Source organism: Panthera leo, chromosome D2 (assembly GCF_018350215.1).
Source record: "Panthera leo isolate Ple1 chromosome D2, P.leo_Ple1_pat1.1, whole genome shotgun sequence".
NCBI classification, from domain to species: Eukaryota; Metazoa; Chordata; class Mammalia; order Carnivora; family Felidae; genus Panthera; species Panthera leo.
Window position 1 is genome coordinate 79781503 of NC_056689.1, and position 25824 is coordinate 79807326.

At 42.7% G+C, this 25824-nt stretch overlaps 1 protein-coding gene across 2 annotated transcripts in view; it reads right to left on the bottom strand.

Annotated features, from left to right (window-relative positions):
• The window catches only part of EEF1AKMT2 (EEF1A lysine methyltransferase 2), a 70007-nt gene extending 52146 nt beyond the window's left edge, over window positions 1-17861 (bottom strand). For both annotated transcript variants that reach the window (XM_042908052.1, XM_042908051.1), the window contains exons 1-5: window positions 17722-17861; window positions 16584-16649; window positions 15216-15330; window positions 5734-5841; window positions 3074-3290 (exon numbers count right to left, since the gene is read on the bottom strand). In XM_042908052.1, coding sequence (XP_042763986.1) covers window positions 3074-3290; window positions 5734-5841; window positions 15216-15330; window positions 16584-16649; window positions 17722-17840 — 625 coding nt within the window. In that variant the 5' untranslated portion in view covers window positions 17841-17861. The remainder of the gene's footprint in view (window positions 1-3073; window positions 3291-5733; window positions 5842-15215; window positions 15331-16583; window positions 16650-17721) is intronic.
• Window positions 17862-25824: the final 7963 nt, after the last annotated feature.

The window sequence follows — 25824 nt, forward strand, 5'->3', positions numbered from 1 at the left end:
AAATGAGGTAACGTGGCATTTTCCTGAACTACAAAATAAAATGGAAGTTTAACATTTGGGGGCGCCTGGGTGGCTCAGTCGGTTAAGGCCTGACTTCGGCTCAGGTCATGATCTCATGGTTTGTGAGTTCGAGCCCCGTTCGGGCTCTGTGCTGATGGCTCAGAGCCTGGATCCTGCTTCAGATTCTGTGTCTCCCTCTCTCTCTGCCCCTCCCCTGCTCATGCTCTCTCTCTCTCTCTCTCTCTCAAAAATAAACATTTTTAAAAAATGGAAATTTAACATTTTATTATTTTAAACCAGGACAAACAAGGCTGGGAAGTTAACCAGGGTTTTCCTTCAGTGATAGGTCTATTAGTTTGGAGGATCGATTTTTTTTTTCCCTAGGAAAGGGCGGTGTCCGCATTTTCGAGCTGCAGCTGAAACAGCTCTGATAAACAGAAAAAATATAACAGGATATATATTATGGCATCAACTGGCCTCTTGTACTTGGTTTCATTGTGCATTCTAACTCACATTCTTAATCAAACTGCACCAAATTTTAACAAATGACCATATGTTAAAATGCTCATTAAAACTGATAAGAAAGCTTTTCCAAAGAAGGACAGGCCTCTAAACGGAGCCACTGTGCTGGATATACAGGCACAAAATCTATCTGTTTTCTGAAATTTTACACAGGCTTAAAATACTTCATAATAGAAATTTGGAGAAAATGGAGAGGTCTGTGTGAATTTTCCAGGACTAATCTTTTAACTCCTTAAACTAACTATACAGAATTGAAGTGATTACATTTTAACAGATAATACACCAAAATCTTAAAAAGTGGTTGTATTCCAGTGATAGGTAACAAATGCTTTTAGTTTTGTTGTTGTTTTGTTTTTAATTTAGGAGAGAGAGCACGTGTGAGTGCACGTGGGGGGGAGGGCGGGAGGCAGAAGGAAAGAATCTTAAGCAGGCTTCACTCTCAATGCGGAGCCCGACGTGGGGCTCAGGATCGTGACCTGAGCCAAAATCAAGAGTCAGAAGCTCAACCGGCCGAGCCACCCAGGCACCCCACTTTTAGTTATTTTAATCTATATGCTTATGTGTTGGGGTTATTGACATTTTTCAGTCTTTTTCATAACGAATTTAGATTACTTTTATGGTAAAATAGGTTTTCGGGAATGTTTTTAATTCAGTAGTTTTAAGAAAGTCCAGTTCCTTGGACATCAAAGTAGAACACCCCAATATCTGGCAAATGATTCCGGTAATCCTCACCAAAACAAATGACAACATAAAATGTTTATACAGATATGGCTGTGAAGGAAAAGTACAAGATTTCAACAGTTTTATGAACATTTATGTTTCAGATAAGGAAAGAAGCAAAAAGTCTTTAAAGACCGGTAAAGCAAGCTTCATTCTACGCAAAAGGGACCATGGGAGCCAATCTTGAGAAGCTACTGCCAAGACCCTCAGCAGTGACACACGTATTCTGTGAGTGTTCGGTGCCCAACTCCAAACACCATATTCTCAGAGACACATGGCTAAAAATGTCTTCAATTGTACATATTTAACATTTCCTGTTGTAACATTTTGCTTATTTAAACTCTGTATTAAGCTCTAAAACTGAACATAAGTTAAAGTGGTTCTCAGACACAGACACGATTTTAAGGACTCTTTACCAGGCTCAAGTCTGTTCCTCATTATCAAAGACAGACAAATATGTTTTTGTCTGGTGGTTCCAGGGGTAAAAGAGAACACCTGTATTTAAGAACCGGGAAAGAAACTTGCCCTACACAGTGTTCACTTCGAGCATTTATTAAAACTGTCAAGCTTCTGGAACTGGGAAAGACTATGGATACGGGGCCCCAACGGTTCTAAAGGAAACAAATTTAACATGGAAGATAGTAAAATTAATGGCACGAAGTACAGGACAATAAATCACATATAATTCTTGTTTTCCAGAGGCAGTAGTAATGAAACCACAAGCTCACATTTCAAGCCTCAAACACTTCAGGTTTTACATTATATAACGTGCCGAAGTCACTGAATGGGCACAAAAAGACATGTGTTAACTGCGCTCCCTCCCACCGCCTATTCCCTTACTACCAAAAAAGAAAACAAACTCTAAGATAAAGTGCATGCAAAACAGTTATAAATTCATTTCCCATTAGCTTGGGACAACTGAGGTTCAAATTTAACAAAAATTTAGTAGCGTAGCCTTTATTATTAACATTCCATCCTAAAAGTTCCTCTCATTTCTTTAAAAAACTCCATACTAATCTGAAAAAGGGACTGTGAAAAAAAAAAAAAAACAAGCAAACACTAGTTCTGGACTCTCAAGGTACTTTCCCAGAAGCACCTGTGCACTGCATGAATAAATTGGCAGGTAATATATTCCTTAAGATATGCAAGGAACAGTCTGCCGAAGCTCTCAAAATATTTGTGTATAGGTTATAGATTCTCGATTCTCACAAGATCCCCACTTAGTAGACACGGGACTAATTATACTTCCCTAATGGGGCGAAAAAGGTTCCTGTCTGGGAACCAAAACCATGAAAAAGAGATTTCCCCAAGAGTTAACAGGTCATATTTCTACCACAGAGTCCCTACCTTTTGTTTCTGTGCCACGTTGAAAAGAATTGTTCTACGTAAGCTGAAAAGAAGATAAATCCTAAATACCTGAGTGACCATTAGCAAGACAAAGGAAGTATCTACAGAGTGAAAACTCTCACCACATAAGATGTTTACAAAATACTACTTGCATTTGTGCATCACCGGCTCCCAGAACACTGGGGCCGGGCACAGTACGCGTGCTCTCTGTCCGAGAGTACGCAGCTTAATCAAGGAACTGAGGTTTCACAGGCTCATGTTAGCACAGCACCTAACTGCCAGGATTTCTTGGAAAATTGTGGAAAGGACTCTGGGTCTCTGGGTATTATTTCTTTGTCCTTTGCGTATACAGATAAAAGAGAAGAGAAGCAGGCAATTCCCACAAATGGAAAAGTAAAGCCCTCAAACACCAAGCGAAAGAAAACCTATTGAAGTACGTTAAACCTGAGGTAAGCACACGTTTAAACAACAGGTGACCATTTACCTTCACTGAATTCGTTTAGCAACTCTTCCTTGGTCCAATTACATGAGGTTATTAGGAAAAAGCCTTTGCCGTTCAACACCCTGGAGAGGGATTTCACATATTGCTTCCTCTTCTCAATTGCACTGTCAGGATTAAGGCTTATGGCATCAAAAGTCCCCTTGTCAACACAAATATGAAATCCAGACAGCTCTGTGGAAAGATGCAAAAAGTCTTCTACCTATATTAAAAATCAACGTCTTTGTGAGAACGATTAACATACAGTTTTTACCGAATCTACGTGACAATCTGTAAAACGTTATAGCTAAAAGGACCAATTAATTACGATGGCATTTTACATACAATAAGCATACCTCCGACTTTATAGCTAACTTTTATGCGCGTCATTCCAAGACCATTAAAGCTAAGATCGGTAAGAGAGACTGACAAGTGTTTCCTGGACATTCCAAATCTCTACAAATTTGGAAACAAATCAAAGCCAGGTGTACTGCCTAATAACACCGGCACATAATGAAGCTCGCAAGCCTGGTTGATGAAAAAGTTGTTTCTGTCAAAAAGCAGAATATTGGGGGGCACCTGGGTGGCTCAGTCGGTGAAGCATCCGACTCTTGATTTCGGCTCAGGTCATGATCTCACAGTTCGTGAGTTCGAGCCCTGCACTGTCAGCGCAGAGCCCGCTTGGGATTCTCTCTCTCTCCCTCTCTCTCTCTGCCCCTTCCCCCTTCCCCTCACGTGCAGGCACATGAGTGCGCTCTCGCGTGCTCTCTCTCTCTCTCTCAAAATAAATAAACTTAAAAAAAAAAATATCTGACGCATTCTTAAAGATGACAAAAAGTATGTGGCACTCAAACGGGTCATTAGAAGGAAGACGCCTTCTGGCTGATATTACTAGCTGTGTGATGTAAAGTAAACTTGGTAAATCGGAAGTTCTTTGGCCCTGACTCGGCAGCTCCCAAAGAAACGAATGGATGTAAGGAACGGCTTGAAGCTTAAGGAATGAAGCGACTCTTTACACTGCCGTGACTTCACTGGATAAGCGTGCGCTCTGGGTCGTGAAAGTCCTACACGAGCACAGCACACTCATTCGCCATCGCCTCTGAACACGTGAGGAGCGTCTGCCGTGGTGACCTGCCTCGGCTTCACTGAATAGTCACAATGACTGGCCAGTGGACTTAATTCTGAAAAGCTGCTTTGAAAAAGTAATCACCTCATGATTATTCACACAAACTTAATGCAGGAACCATAAATAGCATGTTACCGAAAACACTCTGATTTAAAAATGTGGATTTTGTTTCCTTGCGTCTGAACATGGGTTTTTTCCCCTCCTCCCTCACACCAAAGTATTCGGGATCCCTGAAGCAAAAAATGACTACCATTGCTACGAGCTAAGTTTAGAGAAGCTCCTATCCGAAATGTCTGCATAAAAGTGCTCATTTATTCAGTAAGTATTTCGTGAACACCTGTTCTCTTCAGGGACTTTCCAGTCACCGGGAACATGACAGTAAACGAAAAAGAAAAGGGACCCTGTATGAGAACACAGCTTACGTTCTCTACATCCGATCTTAGCCAAAAGGCCGAGAAGCGATATCTTACGTTCTCTAAAGAAACAGACAAGTAAATGAACTGAACAAATAATTCTAGATAAAGTGGTATGAAGACAATAAAAACAGAATGATGAAGACAGTGAGCGACTAGGAAGAGAAATGGTGTGGAAAACGCAGTAAAGAAAGACCCAAGAAGGTGATATTGGAGCACAGATCTGACTGATGAGAATGAGCCACGTAAGCTAAGATCTGAGACAAGAATATTCTAGGCAGAGAGCAGAAGGTGTAAAGACCGGAAAAGAACAGACTAGACATGTTTCAGGAGCAGAGAGCCAGCCAGCACGACTGGAACACAGGTGACGAAAAGGAAAAGAGGTAAGAAACGAGGGGCTTCGCGAGGCGCGGTGGGGGGTTCAGATTCCACTCTCAATGCAATGGGGAAGCCCTTAGAGACTTGTGAGCAAAGCAGCGACGCGAGCTGGTATTTTAAAAGACCACTCCGCTTGACCCGTGGTCGTGGACGGTGGCGTGGCAAGAGCGGCAACGGAGAGGCCAAGTAAGAGGCCACTGTGGCCACACAGGCAAGAAACGATGGAGCCTGGACTCAGGAGAGAACGGTGGAGACAGCAAGGAACGGTCACCTGCCTGACGGACTCCAAAGATAAAACCAAGAGAATTAGAAGCCACACTTAAAGGAGAGAGAAGAATCAAGGATAACAACTCGGGTTTGGGGTTAGTACAAGAGGTGAATGGTAATAGCAGTAATAGCAATGGAAACTCAGAGTTTCGTCTCAGACTAAATGAAGGGCTATCAGCTATCCAGGCAAAAGCATAAAATAGGCAAAATCAAATTTTTTGATCAAGGTAATGCAAAGTTAGCTACGATTTGCGTTTGCAAACGTGAAAGAACACACTTGCACACAAGAAAGAAGAGAAAATCACTTCCCCAAGCTGACTAGACTCAAAATTTTAATAGTTACTTAAAAATGTTTCAATTTGGATTATTTATAATGAACCCTCAATTTATGAGTTCAAAAGATATTGTCAACAAATATATTTTAGAAATGTTTAAACTTTGTCACTTTTATTACAAATAAGTTATAGTAATATAATAGTTACCTTCAACTTAATGTTAGATAAACCTTCTTTCTCTATAATACTTCCAGAAAGCTGTATTGCAGAAGGAGAGTAATCAATTCCAGTAATATTAGAAAATCCAAATTTTGCCTAGAGACAGAGAAACAATTTTATACTTTAGTTTAAAATGAAGTTTTAACATACTGCTTTGCTTATGAATTATAATATTCCTTTAGGACCGGGACTGTTTTATTTAATAGATCAAGTGACATATACTATCCAATAATCTACACTGTTTAAATTTTGTTGTAGATCTAAATAGAAACTAAGAGTCTGAATTTACATCAAATGACAATTCATCTGTTTTCACAGTATTTGATTTCAATTTCAAAAGAAAATTCATTCTCTCAAAGATCATGAGAATGTACATACGATATTTTTACCCTCAAGCAGAAAAATGTAACATTAACTTCTGATGTGGATATGCTCTAATTCACACATAAATCTGTCATTAATTTTACTTAACACAATTAAGTTATACAAATAAATAAAATGCATACGTAGTAAATTCTTGAAAAATTTTCCTTCAAGTGTGATTATAAATTATGCAATTCTACATCCAGCCATGTGATTATTCAACACCTTACACATGTACTTTTTTGTTTTTGAAGTGTTTACAAAACACGTGTGAGGGCAGGTATTAAAATTCTCAAAGAATGAAGGCTCACTGGATCTGAGAGTTTTGAGCCTAAAGCTATAGTCCCCACTGCTTCCCAGCCATATGAATCCACCTAGGGTGTGTAAGCTTGTGGGAAAAGTATGATGGCGTCTGTTCCTCACCCCCACCCCTAACACTATGCTGAACATTTTTAGAACAATCAGACTCAAGGTCATTTCAAAGGAAACTTGGAGAAAAGCAGCTGAAAAGTACAGTGTAGTCTAAAATTCTCTTCCTGCTCTTCAATATTTACACAATTTCTTTCCCTCAAAACTTAACATATGCCAACACCATCCATTAAGACTCCCTAGACTTTTCAACACTAAGTGACTGATTCCTGAACTCTAGTAACATGTTGATTGTTCTGCACAGAATTTTGCCACCTTTGACTATTTTTCTTTTTAATCTAAAGGTCTTTGATGCCAACCTCCTACTCTTTTTGTTTGTTTTGTTTTTGTTTTGGGTTTTTTTTTTCAGTCTTTATTTAGTTTTTTAATTTACATCCAAGTTAGTTAGCATCTGGTGCAACAATGATTTCAGGAGTAGATTCCTTAATGCCCCTGACCCAGTTAGCCCATCCCCCCTCCCAAATCCCCTCCAGTAACCCTGTTTGTTCTCCATATTTAAGTCTCTTATGTTTTGCCCCCTCCGTTTTTATATTATTTTTGCTCCCCTTCTCTTATGTTCACCTGTTTTGTATCTTAAAGTCCTCCTATGAGTGAAGTCATATGACATTTGTCTTTCTCTAATAGCATAAATACCCTCTAGTTCCATCGACGTTGTTGCAAATGACACCAATCTTCTACTCTTAAAGCTGTCTCACTCCATACTCTTCGAGATCTTCATTTTCTCCCAGTTTGCCTCAATTCCTTCCCCATCAGGAACCCAGGATAATTCTATTAATAATTGACTCCTACCAGTTCCCTCTTCTCCCATGTCTGTTTGTTCTTATAACAGCACTTATAAAAATATCATATATAGACGTTTTAGGTTTTTAGAACAGTCATCCAAAACCTCAAACTATCTCCAACATTTTTCACATTTGGTTTCTGGTACTCAGAAGAAAATAGGCAGACATTCAAGGAAATAACAAATGACCAGAAACCAAGGGGGAAAAACTGACATTAGAAAAAGACCCACAGGAGGGGCGCCTGGGTGGCTTAGTCGGTTAAACGTTAAACCTCCAACTTTCACTCAGGTCACGATCTCGCGGTTTGTGAATTCGAGCCCCGCGTCGGGCTCTGTGCTGACAGCTCAGAGCCTGGAGCCTGCTTCAGATTCTGTGTCTCCCTCTCTCTGCCCCTCTTCAGCTCACACTCTCTCTCTCGGTCTCTCTCTCAAAAATAAATAAACATTTTTAAAAAATGAACAATCAATCCCCAAAATTATTTCAATAAAAATGTCAAAAAAAATAAAGACACCGTCTCCCCCAAATCAATCAATTCAACATTAACAGAATCAAGAAGAAAAATCCTCTAATCATCACAGTGGATATCAAAGAAAGCAGCTGATCAAATTCAACCCCCATTCATGATTAAAAACTAGGGATATAAAGGAACACCCTCAATCTGATAAAGACCATCTATAAAAACCTATAGCTGACATCATTTTTAATAGTGAAAAATAGAAGCTTTTCTCTTATACTAGGCAGTGTTAACAAAGCTACCTGCCTTCATTCTATTCGTTTCTATTCAACAATGTATTCAAGAGCACACAGCACTTCAGGGCGCCCCAGTGGCTCAGTCGGTTAAGTGTCCGACCCTTGATTTCAGCTCAGGTCATGATCTCATGGTTCATGTGATCGAGCCCCCCCATCAGGCTCTCCGCTGGCAGTGCAGAGCCTGCTTGGGATTCTCTCTCCCTCTCTCTCTCTGCCACTCCCCCACTTGAGTGAGCGCTCTCTCAAATAAATAAACAGACTACATAGCATTTCAATAAACAAGACATCAAAGTTGGAATTAAAGAAATAAAACTATATTACATTACTATATTTGAGAAAATCAAAAAGAATCTATAAATAAACTATTAGAATTAATTTCTGAATTACTGGATACAAGATTAATAGAAACACCTGTCGTTTTGTTTCTATTTCCTAGCAATGAACTATTAGAAAATACATTTTACAAGCATAACAATAACAACTGCAACAACAAACAACTAAGGATCAATCCAAGAAAAGATATGGAAGACCCCTACAGAGAAAACTACAAAATATTACTGGTAGAATATAAACAGCTAAATAAATGGAGGAACATATCATGCTTGTGGATTCAGAGATTCAATACTGTTAAGGTCTAAATCCTCCCCAAATTCAATGCAATCCTAACCAAGATCCTATTGTTTTTTTTCCCCCAAAAGGTAATGAGTTTAAACTTTAAATAAATATGCATCCTCCCTGAATTAATCTGTAAATTCAGTGCGACCCTAATCAAAATGCCAGGTGTTCTTTTTTTTCCTGAAAAGTGACAAGATTATTCTAAAATTTAAATGAATATGGAAAAAGCTAACTAACAACAGCCAAGACAACAATGGAAAAGAGATCAGTGTTGGAGAATTGACATCAACCAAACATGAAATCAGGACAGCAAGGCACTGGCATATAAGCAAACAGTTTCAAAGGAATAAAACAGAGGATCCAGCAACAGACCCAAGCACACACCACTATATGGCTTATAACAGAACTGCCGGAGGGAAAGGATGGACATTTCAATACATGGTGCTGGGTTACCTGGATAATCACAAGCAAAAAAATAAACCTCAACCTTTACCTCACAACATATACAACAATTGATCAGAACCTAAATGTGGAAGAAAACAATAAAGCTTTTAGAACAACACACAGGAAAATATCTTTATGACGCTGGGTAGGCAAGGTTTAATACACAACATTCAAAAACACTAATAATTTATTAAATTATATATTAAACTAGATGCACTAGATGAAGATACTGGCAATACAAAGATCACATGCCCAAAATATATAAAGAACTCCTACAAATCAATAAGAAAATCACAGGCACCTCAATTTTAACATAAGCAAAAAACTTAAACAGGCATTTCACCAGAAAGAATAGCCAAATGGCCAAAACGCGTATGAAAAGATGCTCAACATCTCTAGTCACCAGGAAATAATAAAACAATGAGATACCACTACACACCCCCGAGAATCACTGAAATCGTGTAATTTCATAATCACTGTTATGTCATAATCATAACTGTAGAATCACTGACAAGACCAGGTGCTCGCAAGAATGGACTTCTCACACACTCCGGTCGGAGCATAAACTAGTACAACCATTTTGGAAAACGGTTTAGCAGTATTGGTAATAATCCAGTACTAGAAACAGCCCAAATGTTTCTCCACCTACGGGAGAACGAATGTATAAATGAATGAGTGACTAAATAATTAAATTGTGGTATTTTCATATAGTACAATGAAATGAACAGTGAAATACTGAAAGCCATGTCTGAAAAGAGGAACCTCACAAATCCAAGTTCAGCAGAAGCCAGATGAAAAAAAATAAAGCGCATAACCGTATTACCATTTACATCACGCCAAAAACAGGTAAAACTCAATGTAATGGACAAAGGACAATTTTTTCAAAAACTGATGGAACAATTCAACATTCATATGCCAGAGAAAAAGAACCTCAACCAGTATCTCAAGCCTTACAGAAAAATTAACTCCAAAAGAATCACAGATCTAAACATAAGAGGTAAAACTTTAAACTTTCAGAAGACAACATAGGAGAATATCTGTGTGACCCTGGGTTAGGCAACAAGTTCTTTATTATGACAACAAAAGCAATCCATGAGAAAAAAGTTAATGAACTTTTTTTTAAGCTTCATCAAAATCAAGAACTCCTACCCTTCAGAAGATACTATTAAGAGAATTAAAAAAAGGGGGCTCCTGGGTGACTCAGTCAGTTGAGCATCCGTCTTCGGCTCAGGTCATGATCTCGCATTCATGGGTTCAAGTCCTACATCGGGCTCTGAGCTGACAGCCCAGAACCTGGAGCCTGCTTCAGATTCTGTGTTTCCCTCTCTCTCTCTGCCTCTATCTGTCTCTCTCTCTCTCTCTCTCTCAAAAAAAAATTAAAACGTTAAAAAAAGAATAAAGAAAGAAGCCAAAGAATGGGAGAAAACACTTAGAAACCACCTACCTGGCAAAGAACGTATATCCAGATTACATAAAGAATCCTCAAATCTTAACAGTAAGTAAACAAACAACCCAATTTAAAAATAGGCCAAAAACGTGGCACCCATTTCACCAAAGATACGTGAATGGCAAGTACGTGAAAAGGTGCTCAACATCCTTAGTTATTAGGGAAATGCTAATTCAAACCACAATGAGAAACCAGTACAGCTAATCTCAAAAGCAGCCTAACATATGATGATAGACATCAAAATAGTGGTTAACTTTAGAAGGGAATGGGGGGGGGGGGGGGGCGCACAAAGGGGCTACTTCTATGGAGCTAACAATGTTTTATTTCTTGATCAGGCTGGTGAGTTACACAAAGGGTTCATCTTGTAAAACCTATATACTTAATGAGCACTTTTCTACATAAATACATCTAATAAGTTCACATTAAAAAAGAAAATAACTTCCCTTAAAAGACTACCTATCTAGGTGGCTTCACCAGTGAATTCTGCCGTTTTTTTAATTCTTTTTTTAAAGTTTTAACTTAATTATTTTGAGAGAGACAGAGAGAGAGAGAGAGAGAGAATGAATCGGGAAGGGGCTGAGAGAGATGGTAAGAGAGAAAATCCCAAGCAGGCTCTGTGCTGTCATTGCAGAGTCCGACACAGGGCTCGAACCAATGAACCGTGAGATCATGACTCAAGCCAAAGTCAGACACTTAACCAACTGAGCCACCCAGGCACCACTCTACCAAACATTTAAGAGGAAAAAAAGCACTAATCATTAATAAACTTCTTCAATAAATACATTTTTATTCAGTGACGCTGGCATAACCTGATACTAAAACTTAACAAGAACACTACAAAAAAGGAAAATTACCAAGACAATCTTTCTCATGGACAGAGTTGCAAAAATCCTAAACAAAAGATTAACAAACTGAATCCAATAATACATATAAGTTGGGTTTCTTCCAGAGATGCACTTAACATTTGAAAATGATCAGTGTAATTCACCAACACAAATAGCCTAAAGAAGAAAACTCATATGATCATCTCAAAGAGATAAAGGAAAAACATTTGACAAATTACAAGATTCATGAGAAACACACACACACACACTCTCTCTCTCTTTTAGCAAAGGAGGAATAGGAGGAAACTTCTTTAATCTGGTACTAACTGATCTACAAAACAAATAACAAATTTACAAGCTAACATCATACCTAACAGTGAAATATTCAAAGTAATCTCTGAAAGGGGGAAAAAAAGACGAGGAAGTCTTCTATCATCAGATCTTTTCAACATTCTACTAGAGGTCACAGACAGTGTAATAAGAGGAAAAAAGTTATAAAGGCTTGGAAAGGAAGAACTAAAACTGCCATTATTCACAGTCTGCATAATTATATAGTTAACCACTGAACAACACAGGGGTTAGGAGTGCTGAGTCAAAAATTCGCATTTAACTTTTGACTCCCACAAAACTTTACTGACAGCCTACTGTTGACTGGAAACCTTACAGATAACGTGACAGTGAACACATATTTTGTACGTGTATCACACACTGTATTCTTACAATAAAGTAGGCTAAAGAAAAGAAAACGTTATTAAGAAAATCATAAGGAGGGGCATCTGGGTGGCTCAGTCAGTTAAGCATCCAGCTCTTGATTTCAGCTCAGGTCATGATCTCATGGTTCATGGGTTCAAGCCCCTCATTGGGCTCCACGATGACAGCACGGAGCCTGCTCTCTCCCCCTCTCTCTGCCCCTCCCATGTTTGCACTCACTCGCTCTCTCAAAATAAATAAATAAACTTAAAAAAAAAAGAAAATTATAAGGAAAATACATTTACAGTACCGTATATATATTTATTTAAAAAAAAACACAAATGAGTGGGCCTACATAGTTCAAACCCATGTCGTTCAAGAGTCAACTATATATGTGAAAAAATCTAAAAGAATCTACTTAAACTACTAGTCTCAAAGGATAAATCATTAGCCTTTACAAATAAACCATTAAAATCCAAAAGAATCTACAGGTAAACAAGAGAATGAATAAATAAAACTGCAATATAATTAAATATCATACAGCCCTTTCTTTCCGCCATCTTGGAACCTGTGGAGGCCTGCTGGGAACAGGACTCCTAAAATGACAAATATGTCTGGAAGGCTGTGGTCCAAGGGTATTTTTGCTGGCTGTAAGCAGAGTGTCCAGAACCACAGGGAGAACACAGCTCTTCTTAAAATTGAAGGTGTTTATGCTCGAAATGAAACTGAATTCTATCTAGGCAAGAGATGTGCTTATGTGTACAAAGCCAAGAACAACACAGTGACTCCTGGTGGCAAACCAAACAAAAGCAGAGCAACCTGGAGGAAAGTAACGTGCTCATGGAAACAGTGGCACGATTCGTGCCAAATTCCGAAGGAACCTTCCTGCTAAAGCCATTGGCCACGACTCCGTGCGATGCTGTACCCCTCCAGGATCTAAACTAACTGAAAAGTAAATAAACAAAGGTGTAGGTTCGTAACATCTCGTAAAAACAAACAAAAAAACTTTACACAGCAGTGAAAATGAATGTGCTACTCCTACACACAACTTGAGTGACTCTCACAGAACGTGCAGAAGACACTAGAAAGAATATATACCCGAGTCTTCCATTCATACATTCAAAAACAAGCAAACTGATCTTTTGATGTTAAAATTCTTTGTGATTAATGGTTACTTCTAGAAAGGAAGGAGGGAGTAATTTAGAAAGGACTGCCGGGGAGTTCAGGGGAGTTTCTAGAGTCTATAACACATTACCTCTTGACCAGGGTGATAGTTCATAAGTGACCACAGGTGCGTTCACTTTGTGATAATTCACTGAGCCACACACTTCTGATTTGTGCACTTTAACACATATGTGCTACACCCTGATGTTTCAAAAACATTTACTATAAATTTTTCTAATCATAGTCCACTGCTTAAAACATTTTAATGGTGGGGGAAAACAAAAAACAAACAAAAAACCATTTTAATGGTAGGGCTCCTGAGTAGCTCAGTTAAGCGTTCATTCAATTCCTGATTTCGGCACAGGTCACAATCTCACAGTTTGTGGAATCCAGCCCCATGTCAGACTCTACACCGACAGTGTAGAGCCTGCTTGGGACTCTCTCTCTCCCTCCCTCTCTGCCCCTTCCCCACTAGCACTCCTTCTCTCAAAGTACATAAATACATAAAAATTAAAATGTTGGGGTGCCTGGGAGGCTCAGTTGGTTAAGCATCCGGCTTCAGCTCAGGTCATGATCTCACGGTTTGTGAGTTCAAGCCCCGTGTCAGGCTCTGTGCTGACAGCTTGCTCAGAGCCAGGAGCCTGCTCCAGATTCTGTCTCCCTTTCTCTCTGCCCTTCCCCCGCTCTCGCTCTCTCTCTCTCTCTCTCTCTCTCGCTCTCAAAAATAAACATTAAAAAAAATTGCTAATAAAAAAAAAAAAGTAAAATGTTAATGGCTCCCCGTAGCCTAAAAGTAAAATCTAACCTATTAGGCATGACATGTATGGCTCCTACCTTTAACTTAATCCTCAACTCTGTCCATCTCGAACATACACTTTATATTCTAATGTACCAATTTATTTACAGTCCCAGTACATGCTATGCTGCTTCAAACATTCACGTCTTCTTTTTTTGAGATTTTTTTATTTTTTTTTTTAAGCAATCTCCACACCCAACCTGGGGCTCGAACTCCCAACCCCAAGATCAAGAGTTCTCATGCTCCACCAACTGAGCCACCCAAGCACCCTCAAACCTTCATGCCTTTCAACACTGTTTCCATTGCTTGAAATTTTCTCTCTTACACCCCACCCACACTCACTACACTCCCTGTGCAATTTCCATCCAGCTTGGGTATTAGCTCCTCCAAGACCCTTCCTACCCCTTTTCCCCAAAGCTAATCACTCTTTTCTACACACAGTTACCTAATATCGCACACGTCAAGCTACGGTGTTAACGGTTTCTGTGTCCACCCATCCTCTACTAAACCAGAACAACTCAAGCACAAGGTCTACATTTTCAGGCTGCCAGTGCCCAGCACAAGCCTTGGCCCATGGAAGTCATTCAACGAATTTCACCATTATGTGTATACCCATACAAATTAAGGCAGTAGAGCCATCTAAGAGGGGGTGTATTATCATTTCCACCATAGTACATGCCACAGCAATGAGCACACTACAGGCACTCAACGATCGTTTAGTCTGTAGTAGAACCTGTGCCGAAACTCAGTTCCACGGACAGAACACTCTTTTCGAACCATACGCTCACCTAAGATAAAGTATTTATGTCCTACCAGAAATGTAAAAAGGCTTCATTCTTTCGTACACACAGATTTCCAGAGTTCTGAGCTAGAAGAAACCAATTAAGATCACCCACTCAAAAGTTTTCAGAAAGAACCTACACCCAGAGAAATTAAGTGGCTTGCTGAAGCTCAAGGTTAAGGCCAGAAGGGCCAAGACGAGCGCTCAGATGCCCTGCCTTCTCACAATCCACGCGGCCTCCTTCCGTACCATGTGACTCCTCAAAGAAGGTGCTACGACTGCTCTGCTACTTTAGACTCACATGGTTAATATCCTCATTCGCAAGATTTGTTTTTAATTTCATTTTAAAATTTGGCTTTAACACATGAATACTAAAAGTACCAACAAGTTCAACCAAGAAAACACCATTTCCAGTTCCAATATCAAGCACTGAAGCGTCCAATGGAATCTCGCGTTTTTGCATCCACCTTATTAGCCGATTCATACTCTCTTCTCCAAACCTATTAGAAACAGAGAATCCGTTACTCAGATACCAGAGGAATACAGAGCAAAGTTTACAACTAGATTCTATTTAAGCAGCTTATTCCATACGCTCAAGTAAGTCTTTTTTGAAAGTAAGAAGTAGCATCTGTGACTACTTAAACTTCACCTCGAATAGTACTTAGGAGAAAACACCCCCAATGGAATAGAATAGAATAGATAAAGTCAATATGCTATTTATTAATGTTTCTCTACATCAGCACTAACACTCGTGCATGGCTCAAAATTTCATTGCTTATTGAACAAGGACAATCACAGGATGACAGTAACTTCCTAACACAGGTTTCCCCCCTCTAACCGCAAGTAGAACATTGCTATGAAATCTTTCCTGTGGCAAAATGGCACAAAGCAAAGAAGCAATTACCAGTAATTTATACGGTAAAATTTTGTGAGCATTCCCAGACCCCAAAAATAACCTCTCTTAGGCCTAATACCTTAAGACACATCTTGCTAACAGATGCACAAAATAAATCAAGAAAAAGCACAGACGCTCACAGACACTGTTCAAAGCCATGGCGGCTTGATGCTGGGATGCTGAGTATAGTTCCCGGGGAAGGAGCTTGGCAGCACAACTCTTGCTGCTAGGGGTGTGCACTGCCTCTCTAAGGGCTCACTGCAAGACAAACGGTGAATGCTAGTTTTGTTCTTCACCATTTTGTGCAAAAGTAAAAAGCTTCAGGCACCTGGGTGGCTCAGTCGGTTAAGTGGCCAACTTCGGTTCAGGTCATGATCACATGGTTCCTGAGTTCAACCCGACGTCGGGCTCCGTGCTGACAGCTCAGAGCCCGGAGCCTGCTTCAGCTTCTGTGTCTCCCTCTCTCTCTGCCCCTCTCCCACTCATGTTGTCTCTTTCTCAAAAATAAATAAACATTAAAAAAAAAACTTTTTTTTTTTTAAAGTAAAAATCTTCAGATTTCTTTCACGTACTTACAGGTACTAATGTAAGTCTTTCATAAAAGCCGAGGGGCATAATGTGCATTTTCAAAAAGCTGGGGGATACCTGCATAGTCATTCAATTTAAGTCTGGACCATTAAAAGTGGGAGAAGAGATTCTTGAAATCTACCCACTAAAGCTAGAATCAGTCCAAAGTTCCCAAGAATTTTAGGCTGTTTTCCTTTGGGATAAACACTTAAAAGACACACACACACACACACACACACACACACACACTCACTCTTCTGAATCATAATTCCACTATTTTTTCTAACTCACCAGATTTCTCCTGTATCTCCATATTCTTGGAAAGTTTGCAGTTCTCTCTCATAGACAGCATCCCAACTATATAATCAAATGCAAAGCAAGATTCTTGAATTAAACTGCATTACGAATTAAATATGTTTCTAATACATCCTAAGTATTTATGACAAAAGGTTAAAACATTATTGTGCTATCAGGAAGCGCACATAGATCAACCCCTTAACATCCTCGTGTTAAAAGAACGAAAGACACAGACAAGCAGTGTAAGTTTACACTGCAATACCTGACGTGTTAAAAAATACTATAGGTTTTACCTTTAAAAAGTATAAGCAAGTATTTATTCCAGGATCCCTAAGTCCCAAACACAAGTCCAAAACTTGACTGTACAAAGTGTCATTACGGCACATTGCAGTCTAAAACATGCAGACACAAAGGTTTTCCATCAATATGCTGGTTACTCAAGAAGGAAATCACCAAACATAAGCTCTGCCTAAAAGTTACTTGTAAGTTTGAGATTTACTCCTTTTAAGTACAGTTCCCCGTCCTCATCATTTGCCTTCTCTTGCTATTTCATCTCCCTAGAATCGCCGCTCCCTCTTACCCCTTCAACTCGGCCCATCCTTACCTTCCTCTGTCATTCGTTCATCCATCTATTAATTCGTTCAGAATTACTGAACATCGATTTGGTCAGACCGCTTTCTTCTACCCCAAGATGCCCCACCATCTCCTCGCTCTCTCCTCCGGTCACCCTTCACTCCCACCCTTTCCAGCTCCGACATCCCTACCCCATCCCCTAAGCCTTAACCGTGCCCCCCTTACCCTTCCCTATCCCCACTACCGTCGAGCCCGCCTCCTCGCTCTTTCCCCAAGCCTGCCCCTCGGGTTCGAGACCCTTACGAGGCCTCCCCAATAGCTTCGGAGAGCATTCCGCACCCCACGATCCCTTTACACAATGACCCCTTGAAATGCCCCTTAACCACCTACAGGGTGGCCCCTCGGGATTCCAGCCCATCAATCCCCCCGCCTTACCTTCCACGCGCCACGCCCCCAAGGTTCTCCCCATCTTCCGGGGCCCCATATCCCTCCCGGTCCCTTTCCCGGGGCCCAGCCCTGGCGGTGCCGCTCACGCTCCCCCGCGGTACGCCACACTCACTGCTCTCGAGTCCCCAGCGCCGACGGGGCAAAGCCATCCCCTCCGGGACTGCCCCCTCGGGACCGCGCCGCGGCCCCAGCGCAGCCGCCGCCGCTGCCGCCGCCCGCGCCAGAGTTCATCCCGCTCCGCGACCCAGAGGGCCGTGGGGGCCGCCATAGAGACGAAGCACGGACAGAGCGGACTTGTGGACGGCGCCTCTAGGCGGCGGGAGGCCGCCCACTCTACTGCTCCCGGCTCGGCTTCTTCAGCTCTGTTCTGGTCTTGGGTGCGGGTTCCCACGACCAGGCGTGGAGAGACTGGGCCTCGCCTCCCTCTCTGCCCCCTCCAGCCAGAGTCCGATGCACCCCCTTTCTGAAGTGCCCGCCTAAGCGCCACCACATTTGGGGACTGCTGTTTGTAAGGGACTGTGAAAAAGAAACATCCAAAGTGGAGTCGGTTTTGCTAACCTTCACCGACGCTTAACTAACCCCACTTAACTGCAGCTTCAGCCTCTCCTAGAGTGGAATTTTTTTTTTTTTAAGATTTTATTTTTGAGTAACCTCTAGACCCAAAGTGGGGCTCAAACAACCCAGAGATCAAGAGTGGCCTGCTCTTCCGACAGAGCCAGCCAGGCACCCCTCCCAGGAGGGGAATTTTAAACCAATCAGTCTGGAATTTTCTGGTGGGCACTAGTGAGGTAATCCACCTGATAAGACCCCCTGCCCTCCCTTAAGGGAAGGTGACCTTGCCTGAAATAATGCACTTTTTAAATTATTATTATTTTATTGAAGTATAGTTGACAGTCAATGTTACATTAGTTTGAGAGGTTGAAGTAATCCATTCGTAATTTACTAGTCCCACCTTTGGCCTGTAAAAACGTTCCATTTTGTACAACTCCTCCGAGCTCCCTTCTACTTGCTACATGGGATGTTACCTGATTCATGAATCATTGAATAAAGGCAATTAGATATTTAAAGTTACTCAGCTGTTTTGGTGTGTTTTTTTTTTTTTTAAACAGGACTATTCAAGGTATTGCATTTTGGAAAAAGGCTGCCAGTGGGAAAACCCCACTAAATAGGTGAGGCCAATATTGCTCACTGCAAAGGCACAAATCACCTCATGCATCCACGTCGTGGTCAGACGTGGAAAGTGGGTGGGACAGTCCACTGCATTATTTGGCTTCCTGGTCAGAAAGCTAATTTAATTTGTAGCTGGGATTCTGCCTTAAAAACAGCATTCTGCGGGGCGCCTGGGTGGCTCAGTCGGTTGAGCGGCCGACTTCGGCTCAGGTCACGATCTCGCGGTCTGTGAGTTCGAGCCCCGCGTCGGGCTCTGTGCTGACAGCTCGGAGCCTGGAGCCTGTTTCGGATTCTGTGTCTCCCTCTCTCTCTGCCCCTCCCCTGTTCATGATCTCTCTCTGTCTCAAAAATAAATAAACATTAAAAAAAAAAAATTAAAAAAAAAAAAAAAAAAAAAAAACAGCATTCTGCTCTCTTGGGACTTGATATCACTGGTGGACACGGGAATTTATGCCCAGAGAAATGAATGCCTTATGACACCCCCCCTCGAACAAAAATATTCCAAAAACGAGGGTCGGATCGGAGTGTTGTGGAAGAAGGTACAAGGGAGTCAAGATGCATGGATGCCTGTCTTCGCTGTGCCCCGAGCCAGACACCTGATCTTGTCTGAGACTCCTAACCTTTGTGTGTCTCAACCTCCTCACCTGCACCACGCCGGAAATAGTGACTCGTTACCCCAGGTTGCTCCCAACCAATGAACCTGAGATCCATCCGCCTCTTGGTCTGACTACCATTGGGATTTCTGCAGTATAATGTGAGAAATCTTGTGGGCCAAAGGTCTGGGGGTGTTTTCTGTAGCAGCCATGAACTACTGACAGTCGAATGTCCTAGGTAGGCCAGGCTCTCGAAGCCTTCCGATACGGCTGCCTTCCAACCAGATGGAATGTTTCCTAGGCTACGTTTCTGTTGACTCAGCAGACGGAAGTCCAATAAGTCCCTAGAGGTAAACAGCATCGACAGTTGCCTCTCCAGTTCAGAGAAACCCCAATTAGGACCAAAGTGCATCTCCTCCTATACAAGATGTTTCAAGATCTTCAAGCAACCGCTGGCGATAGACTACAGTAAAAGACAGACGGGGATCCATGTGTGTAGTGATGAAAGAACTCTAGGAAGAACGTAAGTGACCTTATTACAGTGCAATAAAACCACCAAATGCCACGGCCATTTAGTGCTGCCCTGGGCAAATGGTTGTTTTGATCTTTTTGTAGACTCTAGATGCTAGAGAAAGCAAGCTTGAATATGACGAAGTCTCCAAAAGTTTTAGGTTCTGATTAAGAAGGATCCATGAAAGATAAGGCCGTCTTCAATCTGGTGTCTTGCCAACACTTAAGATGTTTTTGCTGTGTGTGATGAATGCTATAAACAGTTGTTGGTATGGAGCCCTGGAAAAACCCTCTGTTTACACAGAGTCCCTTCTGTGGCTCCAGGATTATTCTGGCTGTTTAGTCCTGACGGCTGTGTGGGGCACCACCTCTGATCACCCAGGGCAACGGGATTCTCCGTGGAGGGTAGAGAAGCCCAATCCGAGTGGAGCTGCCCATCACCAGGGAGAAGGTGAAATGTGCCAAGGAACACAGTCTCTCTCACCAGGTGCCCGTTACATAGGCAGGGGGAGGCTCTTTGAGTACTCTGGGTTGCCTCGTCTCCCTCTAATGCTGCCGATCACCGCAGCCTGGAACCCTGCTTACCTCCAACTTCTCTGAAACAGCTTTTAAGAGTTCTCAAACACTTCCTAATTGGCAAACCAAGGGTCAAGTTCCAAGCTTTACCTTCTTTGCTCCTCTGTAGTGGTCAACACTGCTTAGGACACCCTTCTTGAAAACCCCTCCTTGTTTTCCCAGCACCACCTGCTCTTAAGTGAGCCTTTTAAACATTTTTACTTAATGTTTATTTAATTTCGAAGGAGAGAGAGGCACAGCGTGGGCAGGGGATGGGCAGAGAGAGAGGGAGACACAGAATTCGAAGCGGGCTCCAGGCTCGGAGCTGTCAGCACAGAGCCCGACGCCGGGCTGGAACTCACGAACCGTGAGATCATGACCTGAGCCAAAGTCAGACATTAACCGACTGAGTCACCCGGGGACCCCTTGAGTGAGCCTTTTAAAAAGGGAGGTAGGCAAGCAGCTCTGGAGTTGGACTCAGGTTTTGAGCCCTGACCCTATCATGTGTGACTGTAGGCAAGTTCTTTAACTTCTCGGGGCCTCAGTTTGCCCATCCTTATATAATAATAATAATAGTGCCCGTGGCATTAAATGAGGTAATTCCTGGGGCGCCTGGGTGGCTCAGTCAGTTAAGCGTCTGACTCTTGATTTCAGCTCAGGTCATGATTTCATGGCTTGTGAGTTCGAGCCCCACATTTGGCTCTGCACTGACAGTGTGGAGCCTGCTTGGGATTCTCTCTCTCTCTCTCTCTCTCTCTCTCTCTCTCTCTCAAAATAAATAAATAAAGCTTAAAAAAAATAGATAGAGGCGCCTGGGTGGCCTCAGTTGGTCAAGTGTCCAACTTCGGCTTAGGTCATGATCTGCCGTTTATGAGTTTGAGCCCCACATCGGGCTCTCTGCTGTCAGCAAAGATCCTCTGTCTCCCCTCTCTCTTCCCCTTCCCCACTAGTTCTCTCTCTCTCTCTCTCTCAAAAGAAATAAACTTTAATTTTTTTTAATGTTTATTTATTTTTGACAGAGAGAGAGAGACGGACCATGAGCAGGGGAGGGGCAGGGAGAGAGGGAGACACAGAATCCGAAGCAGGCTCCAGGCTCCAAGCTGTCAGCCCACAGCCTGACACGGGGCTCGAACTCACGGACCGTGAGATCATGACCAGAGCCAAAGTCAGACGCTCAGCCGACGGAGCCACCCAGGCACCCTAAAAGGAAATAAACTTTAAAATAAGTAAATAAAGTAATTCCTGTGAAATCCTATATGCCTGACACACGGCAAATTCTCATTAAATGCTAGCTCAAGTTCTTCGGTTATAAATGGAGTTCAAAATGGACTTATTTCCGAACATTGTTAGGAAGATTACATAATAGACCATGCAAGTGACGCGCTCAGAACAGAGCCTGACAGACAGTGAGCGTTCAGTAAATGTTAGCTATTGTTCTTGCTGTTAGTGACTTCCAAGTTCATCTTCTACCCCCAGCTCCGGGCTTTTCCTGCAGCTGCCTAGACGTCCCTTGTTATGTTCAACTCAACCTGTCAACCTGTCGAAAACACAAACTTCCTTGCACTGCCTCCTCCCCCAACCCCAGTACCTCCAAACCCTCTCTTCCCTGTGTTCTCCATTCACATGGCCCCTGACCAGCCAAAGCAGAGCATCATCCTTGTTTTGTTCTTCCCTTACCCTCCGCACACGGCTCCTCCTGGCCTCCCCTGGGCCTGGGCTCAGGGCCATTTTTTCCAGCCTGTCGCCACTGCTCTGCCTTCCTTTGGGCCACTCGGGCTCACAGCTCACTGGGGCCACTGCAACCCCTTTCGAGTAGACCGCCCTCGAGCCGCTCAGCTCCAGGCCCCTTCCCTGGTCCCAGCTATCCTCTGCTCCCCTCTGTTCCCCTCTCTTCCTCCACAGGGGCCTCCAGGACTCAGCCAGGTTTTCTCTCCTTCCAGGCCTGATACCACTCATCCCTTTCCTTTGCATTTTCTTGCCTGATCACGGACTACAGAGTCCAGCCATCCTGAACCTCTGTCTCGACTTAGTCCATACCAGGTGTGACCTTGGGCAAGTCACTTGATTTAAACCTTTTAAGTCTCAGTTTCCTCGACTACCTAGAGGGCATAGTGAAAGTGGAATTTCTTGTTTCCTCTTTCAGATCCATCATAGCAGAGTGTGGCGTTTGCAGCATACAAGCACCTGCTGAAATGCGTGGGTTTTGTTTTTTTGATAAATATATAATAATGGAATCTTACCATTTGCATTGTTTGCCAGTTGCATTTTCACTTAAGAGTACTGTGGTGAGGGGCACCTGGGTGGCTCAGTCGGTTAAGCGTCGACTTCGGCTCAGGTCACGATCTCACCGTTAAGAGTTCGAGCCCCGTGTCAGGCTCTGTGCCCACTGCTCAGAGCCTGGAGTCTGTTTCAGATTCTGTGTCTCCCTCTCTCTCTGCTCCTCCCCCACTCATTCTCTCTCTCTCTCAAAAATAAATAAATATTTATTGTAGTGATAGGGGTGCCTGGGTGGCTCAGTCAGTCAAGCATCTGACTTTGATCTTGACTCAGGTCATGATCTCACGATTCGTGGGATCGAGCCCTGCATCGGGCTCTGCGCTAACAGCATGGAGCCTGCTTGGGAATCTCTCTCTCTTTCTCTCTCTCTCTGCCCCTTTCCAGCTGGTTCTGCTCTCTGTCTCTCTCTCAAAATGAATCAAACTTGAAAAAAAAAAAAAAAGAATATTGTGGTGATATACTGGGAGGTCTTTTCTTCTCAGAGCCTATAGATTTCTTTTATCTTCTAAACTACTTCATGACAATGGAAGTGATGGCTAACATTCAGCAGGCTGTCACTGTGTGCCAAGGACTGGGTGAAACATCCAATATGCTATCTCATTCACTCCTTAAGATTGCCACATCAGGCAGGTACCTCATTTTACACAGGAGCAAACCAAGGCGCAGAGAAGTTGCTCTGGATCACACAGTGAGTGCTACACCTGACACTGGAACCCAAGCGATCCACTCTAAAATCTGCCTCGCAATAGCTACATGGGTGTGTTCGATCACTGTAGAAGTTTTGCTGAAGGTTTTCCTAAGCAGGCAGTCAAGAGGAATCCCGTCATACGATACACAACACTACATCCTAAAAATTCCTTATTCTCATCTTTCCCCAAGTTTCAGAATCTCACTGCAGCTACTCATCTCCCTTTCTCTTTCTCTTTCTCCTTCTCCCCAAAAATGCTGTTGATCCATCTGGCTCTTTCCTCTCTCATCTTCTCCTGCGTCTCAAATCTTTTCCTCGGGGGGCCACCCAAGGCACCTTGTTAGTAATGAGCTTATTCCTTTTACTAGCTTCTTTGGTCTCCGTTCCCCTCTAGCACCTGCTGATAAAATACAACCATCTTCTGTGGGACCCTCCCACTTTTTATGCAACTTTCACTCAACAATCACTGGGGGGGGGGGGCATGCAGTCACGTGCTGGGTAATATCTACATGCCAGGCATTATCCCAAATGCTGGACTACAGCAGTAAGCAAATCAAAGATGAATCCCTGTCCGCATGCAGTTCAGAATGTGCCAGCAGAGAGGCAAAGACAATATGCTGAGAAATGAATAAAATAGGGATGATGTTAGATGGTGATAAGTAGGAAAGGGGAAGGGAAAGCAGGGAAGGAATATTGAGAAGGTCAGGTTGGGGCTGCGGTCTGGTTAGGGTGATAAGAGAAGGATTCTCTGACCAGGTGGCCCTACGTGAAAATCTGCAACAGGTTGTCATACGTTATATCCCCAGGGAAGCAGAGTCTAAGACTGAGATGAACACGAAAGAAGATTACTAGGGAGGGCTCTCAGGATCACCACCTACTGGGGAAGGGAAAGAAACAGAGCTGGATGAAGGAAGTTGGCGGACTGGGGAACCATTACAACAGCACCTCAGCTAGCACCTCCTTCCCCTACAGGGCACTCTGGAGCTGGGATGACCCTTTGGAATTACCCCAGGTTGGAAGGAAGGAGGTGAGCCTTTATCCATCTATATTGATGAGGCATTGAATGTTGGTCACCCAGAAAATGAGGAATGATCTCAGGCAATGACACTATACTGAAGGCAAGTCCATGAGAAAGCTGACAATTTCCCCAGCTGGGGAAGAAGCTGGGTGTGGTAGAATAGTAAGTCCTGCAAGGGTGGATATGGGTCACACATCAGAGCATCTAGAGCAGAGATAAAGGAGTAAACCTTGCAACTATCTGTGAGAAGAGCACTCTACGCAAAGGGAACAGCAAGTGCAAAGGCCCTGAGGTAGGATGAGATAGGGATACCCAGGAAGCAGAAAGACTAGTGCGGCTGAAGCCGAGTGAACAAAGGGGGCAGGAGCAAGAAAGGAAGTCAGATGAGTGATAGGAACCAAGTCATTACAAGGTTTAGGTTTAGACCAAGAAACAACATGCTTTAAATTAAAAAAAATTTTTTTTAATGTTTATTTAAACATAAAGAGAGAGACACACACAGAGTGCGAGCAGGGGAGGGCAGAGAGAGAGGGAGGGAGACACAAAATCTGAAGCAGGCTCCAGGCTCTGAGCTGTCAGCGCAGAGCCCAATGCAGGACTCGAACCGATGAACCATGAGATCATGACCTGAGCCGAGGTCGGACGCTTCACCGACTGAGCCACCCAGGCGCCCCTAAATTTTAAGTTTTAGCATGACCAATTTAGTTGCTGTGTTGAGATTAGATTTGGCAGGGAAGGGGTTGAAGACAAGGTGGAACCCAGGGTTTCTCAACCTCATCCCGTGGGGGAGGTGGGGGTCCTATGCATTGTAGGATATTTGGCTGCCCTCTAACCACTATGACCAGCGGCACCCTCCGCCAAGTTGTGACATCCAAAAATGCCTCCAGACACTGCCAAATGTCCGCCGAGGGGTAAAACTGCCCCCAGTTCAGGGCTCTTGAGTCAGAGACTGTTATAAAGACCCAGGAAAGAATTGATGATTTAGACCACCATGATAGGTGATAGGTGTGCTGGTGGTGAGTTGTAGGATTCTCGATATATTTTTAAGACTGTGCTCACTGATCAAAGGTGGGGGAGGTCAACCATGATTCCAAGGTTTGGGGCCTGTGCAACAGTCAGAAAAGTCCTTCTGCTGAACTTTTGGAGAGCGTGGTACAAGGAGACTTGTGGGAGATCAGAAGTCCAGTTTCGAACCTGAAAGATCGGACAAAGAGAAGAATGATGATTCCTGAGCTTCTTTACCTAACTTTGTGAGATTTAACTTTTGCTGTTTTTCTTAAATTTGTTGTTCCAATCTTCTTTCCATGATTTTTCGTTAAATTCGTGTCCTTTTGTTACAGAATCCAATCCCTTACCCCCTTCACTGCTACCACCATTTCACTTCCAACCACCCCCAAAGACACC